General features: G+C 46.2%; 1 protein-coding gene across 5 annotated transcripts in view; it reads right to left on the bottom strand.

Annotated features, from left to right (window-relative positions):
* VEPH1 (ventricular zone expressed PH domain containing 1) overlaps positions 1-15,243 on the bottom strand; it is a 58,106-nt gene that overhangs the window by 16,248 nt on the left and 26,615 nt on the right. For 4 of the 5 annotated variants that reach the window (XM_083868889.1, XM_083868890.1, XM_083868891.1 and 1 more), the window contains 5 exons: positions 15,010-15,176; positions 13,720-13,929; positions 9,757-9,980; positions 4,105-4,314; positions 2,692-3,068 (listed from right to left, as the gene is read on the bottom strand). In XM_083868889.1, the coding sequence (XP_083725015.1) occupies positions 2,692-3,068; positions 4,105-4,314; positions 9,757-9,980; positions 13,720-13,929; positions 15,010-15,176 (1,188 nt within the window). Of the gene's footprint in view, positions 1-2,691; positions 3,069-4,104; positions 4,315-9,756; positions 9,981-13,719; positions 13,930-15,009; positions 15,177-15,243 lie in introns of those variants that run through there. The other variant, XM_083868894.1, reaches the window with a different exon arrangement.

Raw genomic sequence — 15,243 nt, forward strand, 5'->3', positions numbered from 1 at the left:
TTTATCTCTGATTTTCCTCACACTCCTGCAGCCACTCTTAGCCTTAAAATTGAGGCTCTAATCAATGCAGGAAATCCCAGAGTGGCTTGGGTTGGAAGGGACCTTACAGCACCTCCAGTTCCTGGGCAGGGACACCTTCCCCTGTGTGTCATTATTGTCCAGATCTGAAAGGTCCTACAGAATATTGGGATGTTCCCAAGGTTTTGTCCTCACCAGCAAATTCCCTGTTGGAATCCCCAGAGTGGGGCTGAGCAATGAGGAATTGACCCCATTCCCAGACAGGCTGCCCCAGGTCAGACACCACCAGCAGCAGCAGAAATACAAGCAGGGCTGGAATTCTGGTCAAGAGAGCAGAATTTGGCCCATCACCCCATGGAAATTCTTCTGAGTGTCATCAACACCCTGCTGACCCTCCCCAGAGCTGCCACTTGAAATCCCAGGAAAAGCCTGAGCAAGGAAAGGAGAGGGAAATTTGCACTCTTGCAACACATTTTGCCACCATTTCCTTCAAATACTCCCTGTCATGAGGGGTTCCTCTGGAGTTCTTATCTTTTCACATCTCCCACATTAAATTTCCAGTTCGAGCCAACATAAAACCAGCCAGCTATGTTTATTAATGTTTTCTAATCTCCATTTTTTTTTCTGCTTAAACACGTTGGTGAAATGTAAAACACGCCTTTGAGTGGGCCCTGTTAGAGTTTGGGGATCCCTGAAGTGCAATAACTGCAGGTTTTTGGAGAGGTTTATGCAATATCTGGAATATTAACAGAGCTGTCCCCTGTGGAATGAGCTGGAGCTGCGTTTCTTCAAGAGATTTAGAAGTTGTCCCATAAATCTCTGCTCTGCACATGTGTCCTTGCTCAAGGAATTTCCCCAGGAATGCCTAGCTGAGGATTTTCAGGAAATTACAATAGTTTGAATGAATTCAGAAACAGTCACGGGCCTAGGATGTATCATGAGAGGTATTGCAGAAAGGAAACTGAGCATCGCATTAAAAAATATTCAATATATGGGAGTTCATTAAATGCAGGGTCAGAGCACTCAGCACTTCAAAAGCCACGTTGTTCACTCTCGTGTTTTCACTGGAATTTTATGGAACACAAGTCTTATCCTTAATTCTACCAAATAACTGTTTCGACTACTCAACCTGGAATTTAAGGTATGGAGGAAATTCTTCAGAAGCATAAGCTTTTAAAAATATATATAGAGAAAGAATTCTATCCTTTTGTGAGTGGAAACTGCTTTTTCCCTTCTTGACCACTGAGAAAGGAAAGAAATAATTCTTTTATCAATTTCATTTATGCTCGTTGGAGTCGAAGCGATGCTGGATTAGAAGGTGATGTTTAAAGTGACTGGAAATTGAATTTATTAAATTAAATTACATTTAATTTATTGAGGCAGCCGCTCTTTGGGATCAACGTGGCCCAGGGAAAGGGTGGGCTGTGAACAGCTCGAGGCCACCAGGGAAGGGTTGGATGGACCCAAATTCACCTTAAGGGGAGTAAAAGAAGGAGGTTCCCAACACAACCCAACCCAACCCAAATCAACCCAAATCAACCCAACCCAAATCAATCAAACCCAACCCAACCCAGCCCAACCCAACCCATTCACTTCAAAGAGGAGCAGATCACAGACCCACCAGGGATGAAAGCATCAAACATTAAAGCACCCCAGGGATTGGGGAGATGGGATCCAACCCAACCCCTCAGGGAGTTTTGGGGTTGGAATTTGCTGCCCTGAGGGTCCTGACCTGCTCTGTCTCAATCCAGCTGATTTAATAACTTGATGATGAGGGAGGAGCCCCAGATCTGCCCCAAATCCACCCAGCAGGAGCTCCATATAGGCTGGATATCAGGAAAAAGATTTTTACAGAAAGAATAATAAAGTATTTTAATGGTCTGCCCGGGGAGGTGGTGGATTCACCATCCCTGGATGTGTTTAAGGAAAGACTGGATGTGGCACTGGGTGCCAGGGTTTAGTTGAGTTTAGGGTTGGGATTTGATGATCTCAGAGGTCTCTTCCAACCTGATGATTCTGATTCTGATTTGAGCCATCATGGGAGTCTGGGAGAGGCCAGGGATGTGCTGTGCCCCTGAAGGAAATGAATCCTGAAAGGTTTCAAAGGATTCCATTTGGGAAAGATGTTGTTTCCCAAAGTTGATGTTCCTCCCTGCCTGTGCTGGGGGGTCTTTGCTCCCCTTTTCCTGAGCCCTGAGGGGAGCCTGGGTGGGTGTTAAACTTCTTGAGAACTTTGGAGCTCCTTCAAGGAGCAGAGTCTGTGAGAGCACTGGGACAGAGAATGGGATGAAATAAAGGAGGGAAAACTCCCCAGGGCATTCCCAACGCAGAGTGCAGGAGTTTTCAGCGCTGAACACCCCCAGGACAGGATGACACTTTGCTCTGCTGTCACCTCCAGAGCTCCCTGAGCCAAAGGACACTGAGGATCCAACCTCCCACCACCCTCAATGGTCCTGGAATTTCATCAGCACCAAGTTCTTTGTTGTTCAGCTGCTCACACAGTCAGTGGCACAGGAACTCTGTGGCTGAGAGAACATTTGTGCCCCTCCTGCATCTCCTCTGTGATCTTTGAACTAAAGAATGCATTTACACAAAACGAGAGTGCACAAACAAATCTGAATTTTCCGTACTGTAACCATTTGATTTCACTCTTTGAAGGCTCATCCCTCTTACCTTCGATCACACACTGCTCAGGGATGGGAATCCTCCTCCCCATCTCCAGCACAAACTCTTTTACTTTGCCCAGGTTTTCCTTCAGGTGCAGGTACAGCTTGTCCTGGCATTCCTCAGGGTCTGTGGCAGCCTCTGCCCTTTCCTCCACAGCCTTTTCCAGGCTCAGAGGGGCTGCCTGGGGGCCATCAGCACTTTGGGGTGAAACCAGGGAGTTCCCCACATCCACTGCCTCAGGGTGGACCCCAAAAGGGACCTTCTCGTGCTCCTGGCTGAGGTAGATGTCAGAGAAGGAGATGCCAGCAGGGATCTCCCCGTTTTCACCTCCCTCTGAGCTCAGCCCCTTCATCCTGAGCGTGTGCAGGGCCAGGCTCTTGGACCTGCAGGGGAGAAAGGAAGGGAAAAAAGGGTTTGGAATAGAGGCAGGGCACAAAAATCCCCCCAAAATGTGCCCTGTGCAGCTGCCTCAGGCAGCCCAGTGTGGGGCAAAGCCAGCCAGGGGCAAGAACCTTTCAGGAAAATCTGCATTTCAAAAGCCAAGCTCAAGGCACAGCTTTAATAAGCAAATGAAATGAAATAATATCCAAATGATATCCACATATCCCAACATCTGCCACGGGGGGAGTGAGGCAGCCCCTCTGCAAGGATCTTATAACCCCAGGGGTGGTGTGGCTGCTTTAGCAATCACATCATAAAAAGGTGATAAAAAACCAGCAGCATTTCACTGAACCAGGAGCCAACCTCCAGCTCCTCCTGCCCTGAATTCCTGCTGGGGATGGGGGGAAAAATGAGGCAGGAGTGGCTGAAAGGGCAAATCCTGGAGCAGGAAGAGCAGAGCTCTGCGTGGAGCTGTGGGGCAGGGACAGCCTGATAAATAAATGTGATAAATTTTGTTTATTGATAGATATTGTTAGTGATAAATATTGTCATTGATAAATATTGTTAATGATAAGTATTGTCATTGATAAATATTGTTAGTGGTGACATCCCAGAAAAGCTCTCAAGATTTTCCTTTCTGTGATATCTCAATGCAGATATTTTCCTGCCCCTTTTTTTGCTGCTTTAGGGCACAGAAAAAATGAATTTATCTCCCCAGAGCAGCTGTGGCTGCCCCTGGATCCCTGGAAATACCCAAAGCCAGGCTGGACAGGGCTTGGATCAACCTGGGACAGTGGGAGGTGTCCCTGCCATGGCAGGGGTGACACTGGATGGGCATTGAGGTCCTTCCAACCCAAACCATTCTGAGATTTACAAAGATTTCATCCAGCCCTTAATTTCATGGATGCAAAAAATGGTTAAAAATAGTTTTTTGCTTCCTGTGGGTGTTACATGAGCAGACTAACCCTCCATGTTTGGATAAAATTTCATGACAAAACTGATCTCCCTGAACCCCTCACACATTTTCCAGAGCCCCACCTGTTAAACCTCATATCCTTCCTCTCTTCTTTAGAAACCTGGCCCAGGCTGTATCTCCTCACTGAGCCAGGGGTGCTGCTGTCCACGTTTATTTTCTCTTCAAAAGCCTGGATTTTAACTTGCAGCTTTTCATCTTCTTCGCTGCCATTCACGACGGATTTAAAATCCTCCAGTGGTGCAGGACATTCAGCCTCAGGGTGGTTTTCCATCCTGAGGGAGCAGAAAGCAGAGGTTTAAAATTGTGCTCATTGTGGCTCTGCCTGGGACTGGTGGTTTGAATCTGGTAAAATAATTTTTTAATTTATTTTATATATTTTATAATGTTTAAACAGAGGTTATTTTCAGGAACATCCTCCAGATCAACACCTCAGATGGATCAGAAACATCAAAATCTCTGACAACCCTGGATTAGAAACTGCCAAGTGCCAGCAAATCCCAACTCTGTCCCTGATGGTCCAATTTTTTTCATCTGAACTCAAACCATTCTCTGAGAATTCCTGAACACTGACTTGTTTCATGATTTTCTCACAAGGCAAAAGTCAAGCTATTTGCAGACTTGATAGAATTCTGTGGTTTTAAAGCTTTGACCAAAGTACATGCAGTTCTTACTGAATTACTGCACTCTGAGGAGGAAAAATACCTTTTAAAACTCAGAAAAAGTTCTGAGCAATGTGACTCCAGCTCAGCAAAGAGAAAATGAAGAGTTAAAATGAATTTGTAGGACTGCAGGGGAAGTAGTTTTGGTTTTGATTTGTTATTAGTTTGTCTTAAAATCACAGAATCAGAGAATCATGGAACTGATTGAGTTGGAAGGGACCTTAAATATGGAACATTTTAATGCAAAATTCAAAGGTAACTCTCAAAAAAAATTAAAATAAAATAAAAAAAAATTGAAGGGAAGCTGTTGATCTTACAGGACAAAAAAAAAATCTGCTGGAAAAGACACTGCTGGTAAAAATGTGCTGGGTTCCCTCACAACAGCTTTGAAAATGGCTTTTTCTGGGTTCTTTCATCCCTCAGAGCCTGCAGAGAGACTCAGCTCCTCCAAATATTTGGCCACGTGCTGGAAATCTGAATTTTGAGTATCTTTACTCTGCCTTGGAGATGCTGCAGCAGCAGCAGGACTGGATTTCCCAGGGACCAACAGCAAGAGCATCATTTCTCCTTCCCCTCTCCCTCTCCTGCTGGGATGATGTGAATGTTCCCATCCCACTCCTGCAAACAGAGAGGAGCTGGCACAAAAAAATCACAGAGGCAGCACAAAGCAAACAGGAATCTCTTGGAGAATCAAGAGGGATTGGACAGTATTTACTTTTTAAACTCTCCCCACAGCTCTAAAATAAGGTTTTTTTACGCTTCTGGCTATTTCTTTGTTTGGTTTTCTTTTTTTTTTTCCTCCCCTGATGAACAAACATCTGAATAGTTAAATCTGTAAAACATGGATATATAAAACCACAAATGAGGGGTTGAACACAGCCCTTCCAAAGCAGCAGAGTCTCACAGTGGGGAAGCCCATTAAAAACTCCCCAAACTGCAAATTACCAATTGTAAAAAGCCAGTTTTTAAAGAAAAAAAAACAACCAGAGATGCAGCATCACAAAATGCACTTTTTGTCTTGTTTTGATAAAGGCAGCTCAGGGTATTCCTCAGGGGAGCTGGCGAGTTCTGCCTTGCTTTGTTTTTAATTTAAGCAACATCTCGTAATATATCAACACCGAGGAGCACTTGAAAAATATTCTTGTGTAATAAAGACCCTTGATGTGACCTTTCCTAACAAATCTTCCCGGGGATGTAGGACAAGATTTAATTTATTGGGAAGCAGTGACTCCACCAGAGCTCCCAACACTGCTCCCTTTGTGGGAGCTGAGCTGGAAGGGAAACTGCTGGTCCCTGTGTAAATATGGGCAAAGCCCCAGGACACAGAGAGGGGATTGATGGACTGATGGGCTTTGGGGGTGACAGACCCCAACCAGGGAGCTTTGGTGATGTTTGGAATTAAAAGTGGTGTTTCAGACAGCACCTCTTTGTCCAGCATTCTCCTGCTCAGCTCCCGTGGCTTTGTGAAGGGAAAGCAAGGAAATTATTCTCCTAAAGAATCATTAAATCGTTATGGTTGGAAAAGAAACCTGGATGAATCCTATTTTCCTTATGTAGGGCAGAAAAAAGTCACTCTTAGGGTGTGGAGGGTGGGCTCCTCAAGCCACCATCTCCTTTTTGCCCCTGTTGGTGCCAGGATTCCCAAGTGGGAAGCAGAGGAGCTCTGAGTGCCCAGGAGTGTCCTGTGCACCAACATCAGCTCCTTGGGAAGCCAAAATTCCCCAGGAGACCCTCAGGGAGGGCTCCATCCCACCCCTGACAGCCCTTCCTGCTGGGCTCCCCTTCAGCTCCACTCAAAGTCATTGTTTGCAGCCTTGGCAAGAGGCTCTGGTGCCTTGCTGAGCTTGTTGGGGCAGGATCAGGGGTTTCACACCAAAGCTGGGAGGAGGAGGAGGAGGAAGGAGAAGAAGAAGCAGAAGAAGCAGAAGAAGAAGCAGAAAAAGAAGCAGAAGCAGAAGAAGGAGAAGGAGAAGGAGAAGGAGAAGGAGAAGGAGAAGGAGAAGGAGAAGGAGAAGAAGAAGAAGAAGAAGAAGGAGAAGAAGGAGAAGAATCATCATGCCAAAAATAGTGCCAGGCTGCTGCTGGCTTCATTCTCTCAAATCCTCTGGACAATGCACCTCAATGTCCAGGTGATGCTTTGAGCAGAAAGGACATTTCTCCAGACCAGCAGCACCACAGTCACACTCCCAGCAGGAAAAAAGAGCATCCCAAAGGGAGATTAATAAAAATACCCCTGAGATTGTGGCCAGGGCTTCACCTCTGTGCAGGTGGAGGCCACAAGGATGGATCAGGAGCTTGTGGTTTGTTAAGGGAGAGAAAATCAGCTCCTCTAATAGGATGGACAGGAAGGTTTGAAGAAGGCAAGTTGGGGAGAAAAGATCATGGAATTGTCAGCAGAATCTCAGACTGGTTTGGTTTGGACCTTAAAGATCATCTTATTCCACCTCTTTCATGGGCAGGGACACCCTCCACTGTCCCAGACTGCTCCAAGCCCTGTCCAACCTGCCCTTGGACACTTCCAGAGATCCAGTGGCTTCTCTGGGCACCCTGTGCCAGCTCCTCTCCACCCTCTGAGCAAAGAACTTCCTCATATTTAACCTAAATCTCTCCTCTCCCAGTGTAAAACAATTCCAAGCAGCCACAAAGCCTGGGAGGAGCAGCACTGGTGCAGCCTCTCGTGCTCAGTGCTCACCCAGAACGAGGGCTTTGAACCTTTCTTCCCCTTTAATTGACTGCACTGCCCCTCTAGGTTGGATAAGTCCATTAAAACCCTGTATATGTTCTGTAAAAGCCCCTCTGGGACTGAATAACTGGCAATTTTGGGACAGTAAGGAGCAGCAGAGCATGGCCTGGTTTTAATTACAGCCCCCAGTCCCTGCATGTGAAATTCCCTGCGTCAAACAACGCTGGGCTTGGAGAAATCAGCTTTTCCTGTGTAAACACAGGAGTTTCGGAAGGAATAATCCAGACACACAGTTTAAAATCCTGCTTTCCTCTCAATCACTCTGGATTGCTGCTCTCCAGCTCAGTGACTGCAGCAGCTCCAGGGCTGGGAGGGCACTCCCACCTTCACATCTGGACTGGTCCCACTTCCCAAAAGTCCAAATCAACTCTGCTTAAATCAGCAGAGACTTCTCATTGAGCCTTGTCTGATTTAACTGATGCTCTGCTTGATACAGGCCTGAAATGTAAAACCAAATAGCTAAAAAATGTAAAACCAAATAGCTAAAAAACAGCCGTGAAAAAACAGCTTTTTGCTGTGATCTCTCACAGCCACGTTGAGATAACGAGGGCACAGAGGGTTGGGGAGGGAATTAAATTTAAAAATAAATAAAGAAATAAATAAAATCAAGGAGCAGAGAAAGAAAATCATCTGTAACCACATTCACACAGACAATGAAGCTTCTACTCTTCAGCCAGTCCTCAACAAAGAGAATTTTAGTGAGAAACAGACAGATTTTTATGAAAACCTTGGTTTTAGGTTTTTTTTTTAGCAGCTCTAGAGATAAATGTTAAGAACAGAATATAATAAAGAATAGGAATATCACAGTATTTTAACAAATAAAGTAAATTTTCAGCCATGAATGAAGGACCATGATGTGCTGTGAATGCTGAGGGCAGGTTTCTGCTGAGGTTCTGCCACCAGGTGAAGCTTGGACATTTCTCACAGCCTCGTGGTCAGATGAGGGGCTCTATCTGGGTTTTCCTTTTTCATTTTTACCTCTCTCCAGGACACCAATAATTTGTTTCTCCACTGACCTCAGTGTTTTGGCTCCAGTGCTGCCAGTCTGGCTCCACCGTTAGGAGTTTTCTGACATCTGTGTTCCATTTTTTCCAAAGAATCCCTGCTCCTCTGTGCCCCCCTGACCCACTGCACTATACACAACTCTAATTACGAGTCTCTCACTAATTAGAAGTGACTGCCACCCTGTATTTAAATAACATTCCTCTCCTGACTGTGATGAACATCACAAGGCTTTAACCTCAGCACGCCCAGCCAGAAGGAGCTGAGTGAGCAGAAAATCTCACTGTGGATGCTCCAGAAAGTATTTTTTCCAACTTTTTTTTTTTTGGACATATCTTCACCAGGGAGCTATGCCAGCCATTGTTCCCATCACCCTCAAGTGGGCATTTACTAGAGTAAACCCGATGATAATTGTGACTTCACTGATTTATTTTTAAATAAATCAAAGCTTTTTTCGCGTGCCATGAGTCGACTTATCTGGGGCACGGCTTTCCTCGTGGCAATGGGAGAGTGTTTAACAGAGTTAAAAACAGAGTTAGAAACAGAGTTAGAAACAGAGTGTAAAACAGAGTTTAAAACAGAGTTTGAAACAGAGTTTGAAACAGAGTTTGAAGCAGAGTTTTGTGGGGATATCCACGGACAGCAGGGAGAGGGAACTCTGCAGACTCTGTTTTGAGAGAACAAGTGATTTTATTGCAAGGGTTGTGGGTAAAAAGGGCTTTGCCTTCAGCCACCAGCCTGGGCTGAAGGGAAGTCCCAAAAAGAGGGAGAGAGAGAGAGGATAAGAGGCAAGAGAGGTGGCAGAGGTAAGTGAGGTAAGGAAAGAGAGGTAAGGTAAGAGAGATGGGGCAGGTAAGAGACAGAACACTTTGTTACAATCCATTTTATCTCCTTTTGTGTTGAATATTCTAATTTACAGTGACCAACTTGCAACCTACAAACTTTGCATGCAGCCCATGAGAACTGCTCTATCACCACATCATCCTGTATTCTAAACTCTAAAGAGACTTTTCTTATCCACCTTTTCCCTGATGCCTTGGCAGGGTGGAGAGGGGCTGCACCCTTGGGTCCTTTTGTTTCCTGTCCTTCCACCCATCTCCAGCTCATCCCCATCTTCCTCCCTGCCATGATCACATCTCAACCCTGCCCTTCATTTCTATTCCACTCACAGGTTTTATATCTTTAATATTTCTTGCCAAGCTATCCTATTAATAAGCTTTTCCTGTCTCATCTTTCCCAACAGAGTTTAAGAGGAGTTTTGGTGCCTCCCAGAGCCCTGGAGGGGGTTTAGGTTTGGGTTTGGTCAGTACCTGGCGGCTGTTGCGGCGCCGTCGGCGTCGAGCTGCCGCACCAGGAGCTTGGCGATGGCAGAGAAGCTGTTGCTCATGCGATAAATGTCCCTGCTCTGGGAGCCCAGGATGCTGGAGAAGGTGTCCGTGAGGCTCTTGATCTCCAGCAGCAGGATGTGGTGAAAGGAGTGCTCCATGCTGGCCAGCTGGTTCACCAGATACAGCAGGGACGTTCTGGCTCGCTCCTGGGCAGTGTGAGGAGATAAGAACAGCAGGGAACACATGGATTCATTGTTTGCTGCTGGAGGGGGGTTTGTGTGCTGGGGATGAGTCACTGTCCCTGGGGAAGGGTGGTTGTGCCCCACCATGACACAGCCAGCTGCCTCAAACACAGTTTATTTGTGGTTACACTGAAGTGGCTTTTGTTCCTCTTGGTGTTACCTCACCCAGCCACACTCAGGACATCTTGTCTCCTCCTCAGAGCTAGAGCCAGACCCCTGAAGGCTCTTTGAGGGCCCTGCGTGGTTCTGGGTTGGGGTATCAGCCTGGCTCAGTGATCAGGGCCCCAGCATCACCAAGCTGTCCTTTCACCTCTGATGAGTCTGGCTCAGCTACTCCATAAAACCAGAGAATGGTTTGGAAGGGACCTTAGAGACCTCCAGTCCCTCCTCTGGCATGAGACTCCTTCCACAGGGTGCTCCAAGCCCCACCAACACCTCCTGGCTGGATCTGAACATCTCCAGATTAGGGCTCTTTTATTATAGTTGTCCTAATTAGACTGGGTTCCATAGTCCCACCCAAGTGGAAAAAGCATTGGAAAAACCAGCAATTAACTCAGGAACTCCCACCAGACCCTTCACTGGGGGAATCCTTTCACTCAGGGAAGCCCACTTGGTCCTCAGGAGGTTGATAGAGAAACTGGGAGATGTTTGGCTTGCAGCCTGTGCTGAAACACAAACAAAGGCAAAACCAAACAGGTTTTTTCCTCTTCCCAAGGGCCGGCAGGGAGCTCGTGTGCCACACACGTGCCCTGGGCTCTGCAGGGTCCCAGCCCGATTTCCTCCTCTCTTCTGGACCTCGTAACTGAGAGCAAAAACTGCTGAAAGTTTGATTCCAAACCCAGCTGGGCTATAAAAACACCCGTGAGGCTTTGGCAGGATGTGGCCCGAGCACCACGGGTGAGACTTTTTTGGAAGAGCGAGTCAACGTCATTGAAGGAAAAGCAGCTTTTCTGCATCGTGCCATGGCAGAGAGAAATGGGAAGAGTGGATCACACAAGCTGCATCCCTTCAGCCATGTGGGGGAAAGCTCCAGCTGCACCCAAAGCTGAGCTGATGTGATGAAGGAGCTTTTTCCTCAATGGCTTGGATGAGGTTTGACTTTTTTGGTGCACAGTCACTCATTTATTTGAAAGCCGATCCTTCCTCCAAGAGATAAACAGAGGCTCAATTAACATTTAAAACACATTTTTTGTTTTCTAAACAAACTGTGCAGCAGACTAAATGGAGGAGCAGTTTTGACCATTTTCCTGTCACTTTGATCCAGCTGGAGAGTCTCCAGCCATGCTGAAATGCTGCTACTCGCCTGGAGTGAGGTAAAAGAACAATAAACTTGCCTGAGTAATATAATATGTAACTGCTATACAAAACAAAATTAAAGCAAAATAGCTCGACATGAAAGCAGCCGTTATCCCTGCCACAATCCTTATCCAAGATGTTTCACAAAGCCTGTTTGGATGCACACAACCCCCCTGTTATTCCAGCAATGCCTGTTTGATGTATTCGTGTATTTTCTCATAAGCAGCACTTACATTTTATGGAGTTACATCTGCCAGAAGGTGAAGAGCTAAAGCACAGGCAATGAGGTGTGGCAAAGTGTTGTGCTTTTTTTTTTTTCCCTTAAAAACAGGTTCAGGAGACTACAAAAAAGATCACAGGGCTTTCAGAAATAACTCCAACTCCCAGGTGGTTTAAAACATAGGGGAGAAAAGAAAGTGTGCCATTGCCCTGAGCCCCAAGATGGTTTTTCATTTGCACAAATTTATGGTTAAGGGACAAGTTCTGCTTTCAGCTTGCCCCCTGAAAGTGTTGCTGACACCAACAGAAGTGGTGTATGTAAAGTGTGAGTAAACAAGGGGCAGCCTTTCAAATCCAGAGCTCTCCTCTCTCCCGGGGTCCCTGGAAGCACAAGAGGTTTTTTCTAGGAGCCAGCAAGGATTTGCTGCTCAGACTCACAGCCTCGACCATCAAGGGCCAAGCCTCAATCTTTGCCACCTCTTTTCCCCAGGCAAGGCTTCCAGTGAAATAAAACATCAACAAATAAAATTCCAGCCCTGCCATTGATGTCTCCTTGCCTGCTTGTTTGGCTTGGCCGGGCAGGGGACGCCGACTCCTGTCTGAGAAGTGGCAGAATATCCATGGCAGGGCTCGGTGACAGGGAAAAGGGGGAGAAGGGATGAGGGAGGGTTTTGGGAAGGCCCTGGCACAGGGGGCTGTGAGATGAGACCATCACACGTGGGTGTGCACACATTGGACTCGATGGGCCTGGAGGTCTTTTCCCATCTGGGAGGTTTTATGATTCCATGACTTCACCTATGCTGAGGAATCAGCCATGGAGGCATTTCCTTCTCCTCCCAGGTGAGGTGATTCTTTTTGTAAGACCAACTTAGGGCTTGGAGCAACCTGAGGTAGTGGAAATGTCCCTGCCCATGGCAGGGGAATGAGATGAGCTTCAAGGTCCCTTCCCACCCAAACCACTCTGTCATTTTAAGACCTCCCATAACTCAAAATTATTCACACTTCCTAACTTTATACAGATCAAAACAAGAGAGGAGCCATTGATCTCCTGGTGGAACATTCACCCTTGCCACCCTTTGTGTGTTGTTTTTAATCCTTTTTTTTTGAGTCTGGAGCGCAGGGTCCCAGGATCTCAGTGACAAACACAGCAAACAAATGACAAATGTGTCCTCCCCAGGGGCTGGGATGCTGCTGAGTCAGCAGCTTCCCAAAAAATCAGACTGGGACATGGTGAGAGGTTACTCAACACTTACTTTTACCATTTATATTAATTTTTCAGTGCAGGCTGTGTGTGCCCTACTCAATAGGTTGGTGCAACCACACAAAACCAACAGGTTAAAAATACGAAGGGAAAATATTCTTTGAATCACGTCTCAGTAAACTTTACTCCAGTGTGGGATTTCCAGCACTACGTGAAATCCAACGGGGCCAGTTGGTTCCTCGTTTATTCTTGGTTTGGTAGAAAACAATCACAGCAACAAAAAGGCAAAATAAATAAATTCATTCCCTTTGAAGCAGCAGAAACTCAGTGGAAACAGAGCCTCGGAAACACCCAGATGGGGAGAGCTGGTTCAACACCCCAAAGCAGAATCTGAATGAAATCCTTCAGCTCTGAGCCCAGCTGGGCTCAGCTGAGGATTGCCTGGTTAGCAACTGTAAAGCTTCTAGAAAATGCTGACTCTCAAATACTAAAATACAGAATTAAATGTGGTCACCTGCAGATCTCATAAAAGTAAAACTTGCTGGGGGATGGAAGTAAACAAGGAGAGAACAACAAACTTCATTTGGCTCCCAGGCCTCGATGGGATTTTGGCTCCTCTTTCCACACAACAGAAATAAGTTTTACGAAGCCAAACTAAATCTGGTTTTGATTCTTCGGAGATAAATTTAATTTTATGTGAACATAAAGCTCCGGATTGGTAGAAACAGCAAGGATGGTGTCTTCCTGTGCTGCTCAACCACAAAAGGCCCAGCCAATACACACCCAAATTAATTCCCAAAGGGGAGAGGACTGGAATGAGATCACCTTTAAGGTCCCTCCCAACCCAAACCATTCCACGATTCCATGGCAGGAGAGTCTGGTGAAGAAAGAAATACATGGATACCTTAATTTGTACGAGATTAAAACAACTCCCAACAAACCCCACCCTAAATCCAAGCAAGTCCGTTTGTTTCCCCCCTTTCTTACCTCATCGAGGTGTCCAACAGCTCCAAAGATCTTTGCTGTCTGCCCAATCAAACTGGGAAAACTCTCCCCAATTTCCCTCAGCGTGGGAAGGAAAGGGGCCAAGGCTGCAGGTTCGTAGCTGGATATTTCCAGGAGGATGTTGAGAATCACCTCGCTGTGGTTGGGGTCCCTCAGGTGTCCAAATAAAAACGGCAAACACTCTTTCAGCGCCTGTTTAAAAAAATCAGAAACAAATTGGATCTCTGTTTTGAATTGTGAGCACATAAACCAGAGGAGATACAAACACCAGAGTGATAAAAATAAGCCACCAGACTTTTGAGTTAATAGAAGAGTTTTCCACCCTTGGTGACCTTTGCATGGAGCTGTTGCTGAGGTCAATCCAAGTTCAACTGAACATATGGAATAAGGGTAAGCTCTGCTTTAAAATATGGCAGTTATGCATAAATAAGTAAGGAAATGCCCAATTAAAAAAACAAAAAAAACAACACCGAAAAACTACCTTTACCAAATATTTTCCTTGCTCCAGGCCAGTCGATATTTTATTGATTAAAACATAAGACTCAGCCTTCCTCAACAATGCAATAAATTAAAGTACTTGTAGAAATTTTTGGGTTCCACCAGAAACTAAACAATGTGACAAGGTCAGGAGCTGGAATGGAGGGAAAAACAGGGGGCAAGACCCTCACTGCATAATAAATGTGCTGTAGGTAAGTTGTCATTTCTTGTAAGAACCCAATTTTCAGGAGACTGAGGGTGTAGTCCTGGGAGCCAAACAGGATGCAGTTGTGTACAAGTCCCCACTGAGGGATTAATTCAGGGTACACAGACACACTAATGCACCCTGGATTCGGGGAAACTGCTGCATCTGTGCAAAAGACATTCAGACACAGATAAGGGGCATAAAACAACCCCCTCTTCTGTTCTTTTCTTTTTTTTTTTTTTTTTTTTTTTGAGGATTAACAATTCTCATCAGTTCCTAAATCATTTTAATTGTCCTTGACATGGATTCTAATGCAGCCCATGTACACTGACAGAAACACAGTTATGGGAATTCACACTCAGCTGGCAGAGGAAGAGCCAAAAACACTGGAGACAAATGGCTTAACCCAAACCTTTTGGTCCAGCAGAGTCTTTTCCTTACGACTAGGTGGAGGACTTGGAATGGAATTAGAGAATTCACAGGGAATTAGGGTAGGAAGGCCCTGAATTGTGGGATTTCTCCCTTACCAAACCTGCGAAACACAAACCACTCAAAAGGAGGGGCAGGGACACATCCCAGGTGTGGTTTACCCCCAGTTCTCTGTTCCTGGCCACGGTGTGCAGGAGCCTGAGGAGGTGCAGCTGCTCGGGGGGGTCCAGCTGGGCCATGGGAGCCACCAGGTCGGGCAGGCGCGCGCAGATCGGCCCCGGGCGCTGCTCGTAGAGCGCGGGGAGCACCCGCAGCAGCATCGAGTTCCCTGGGGACACAGTGGGGACACAGCGGGGACACAGGGCTATCAGACACTGCCCAGAGCTGGGGACAGC

Source organism: Zosterops lateralis (assembly GCF_965231275.1).
Source record: "Zosterops lateralis genome assembly, chromosome: 10".
NCBI lineage: Eukaryota > Metazoa > Chordata > Aves > Passeriformes > Zosteropidae > Zosterops > Zosterops lateralis.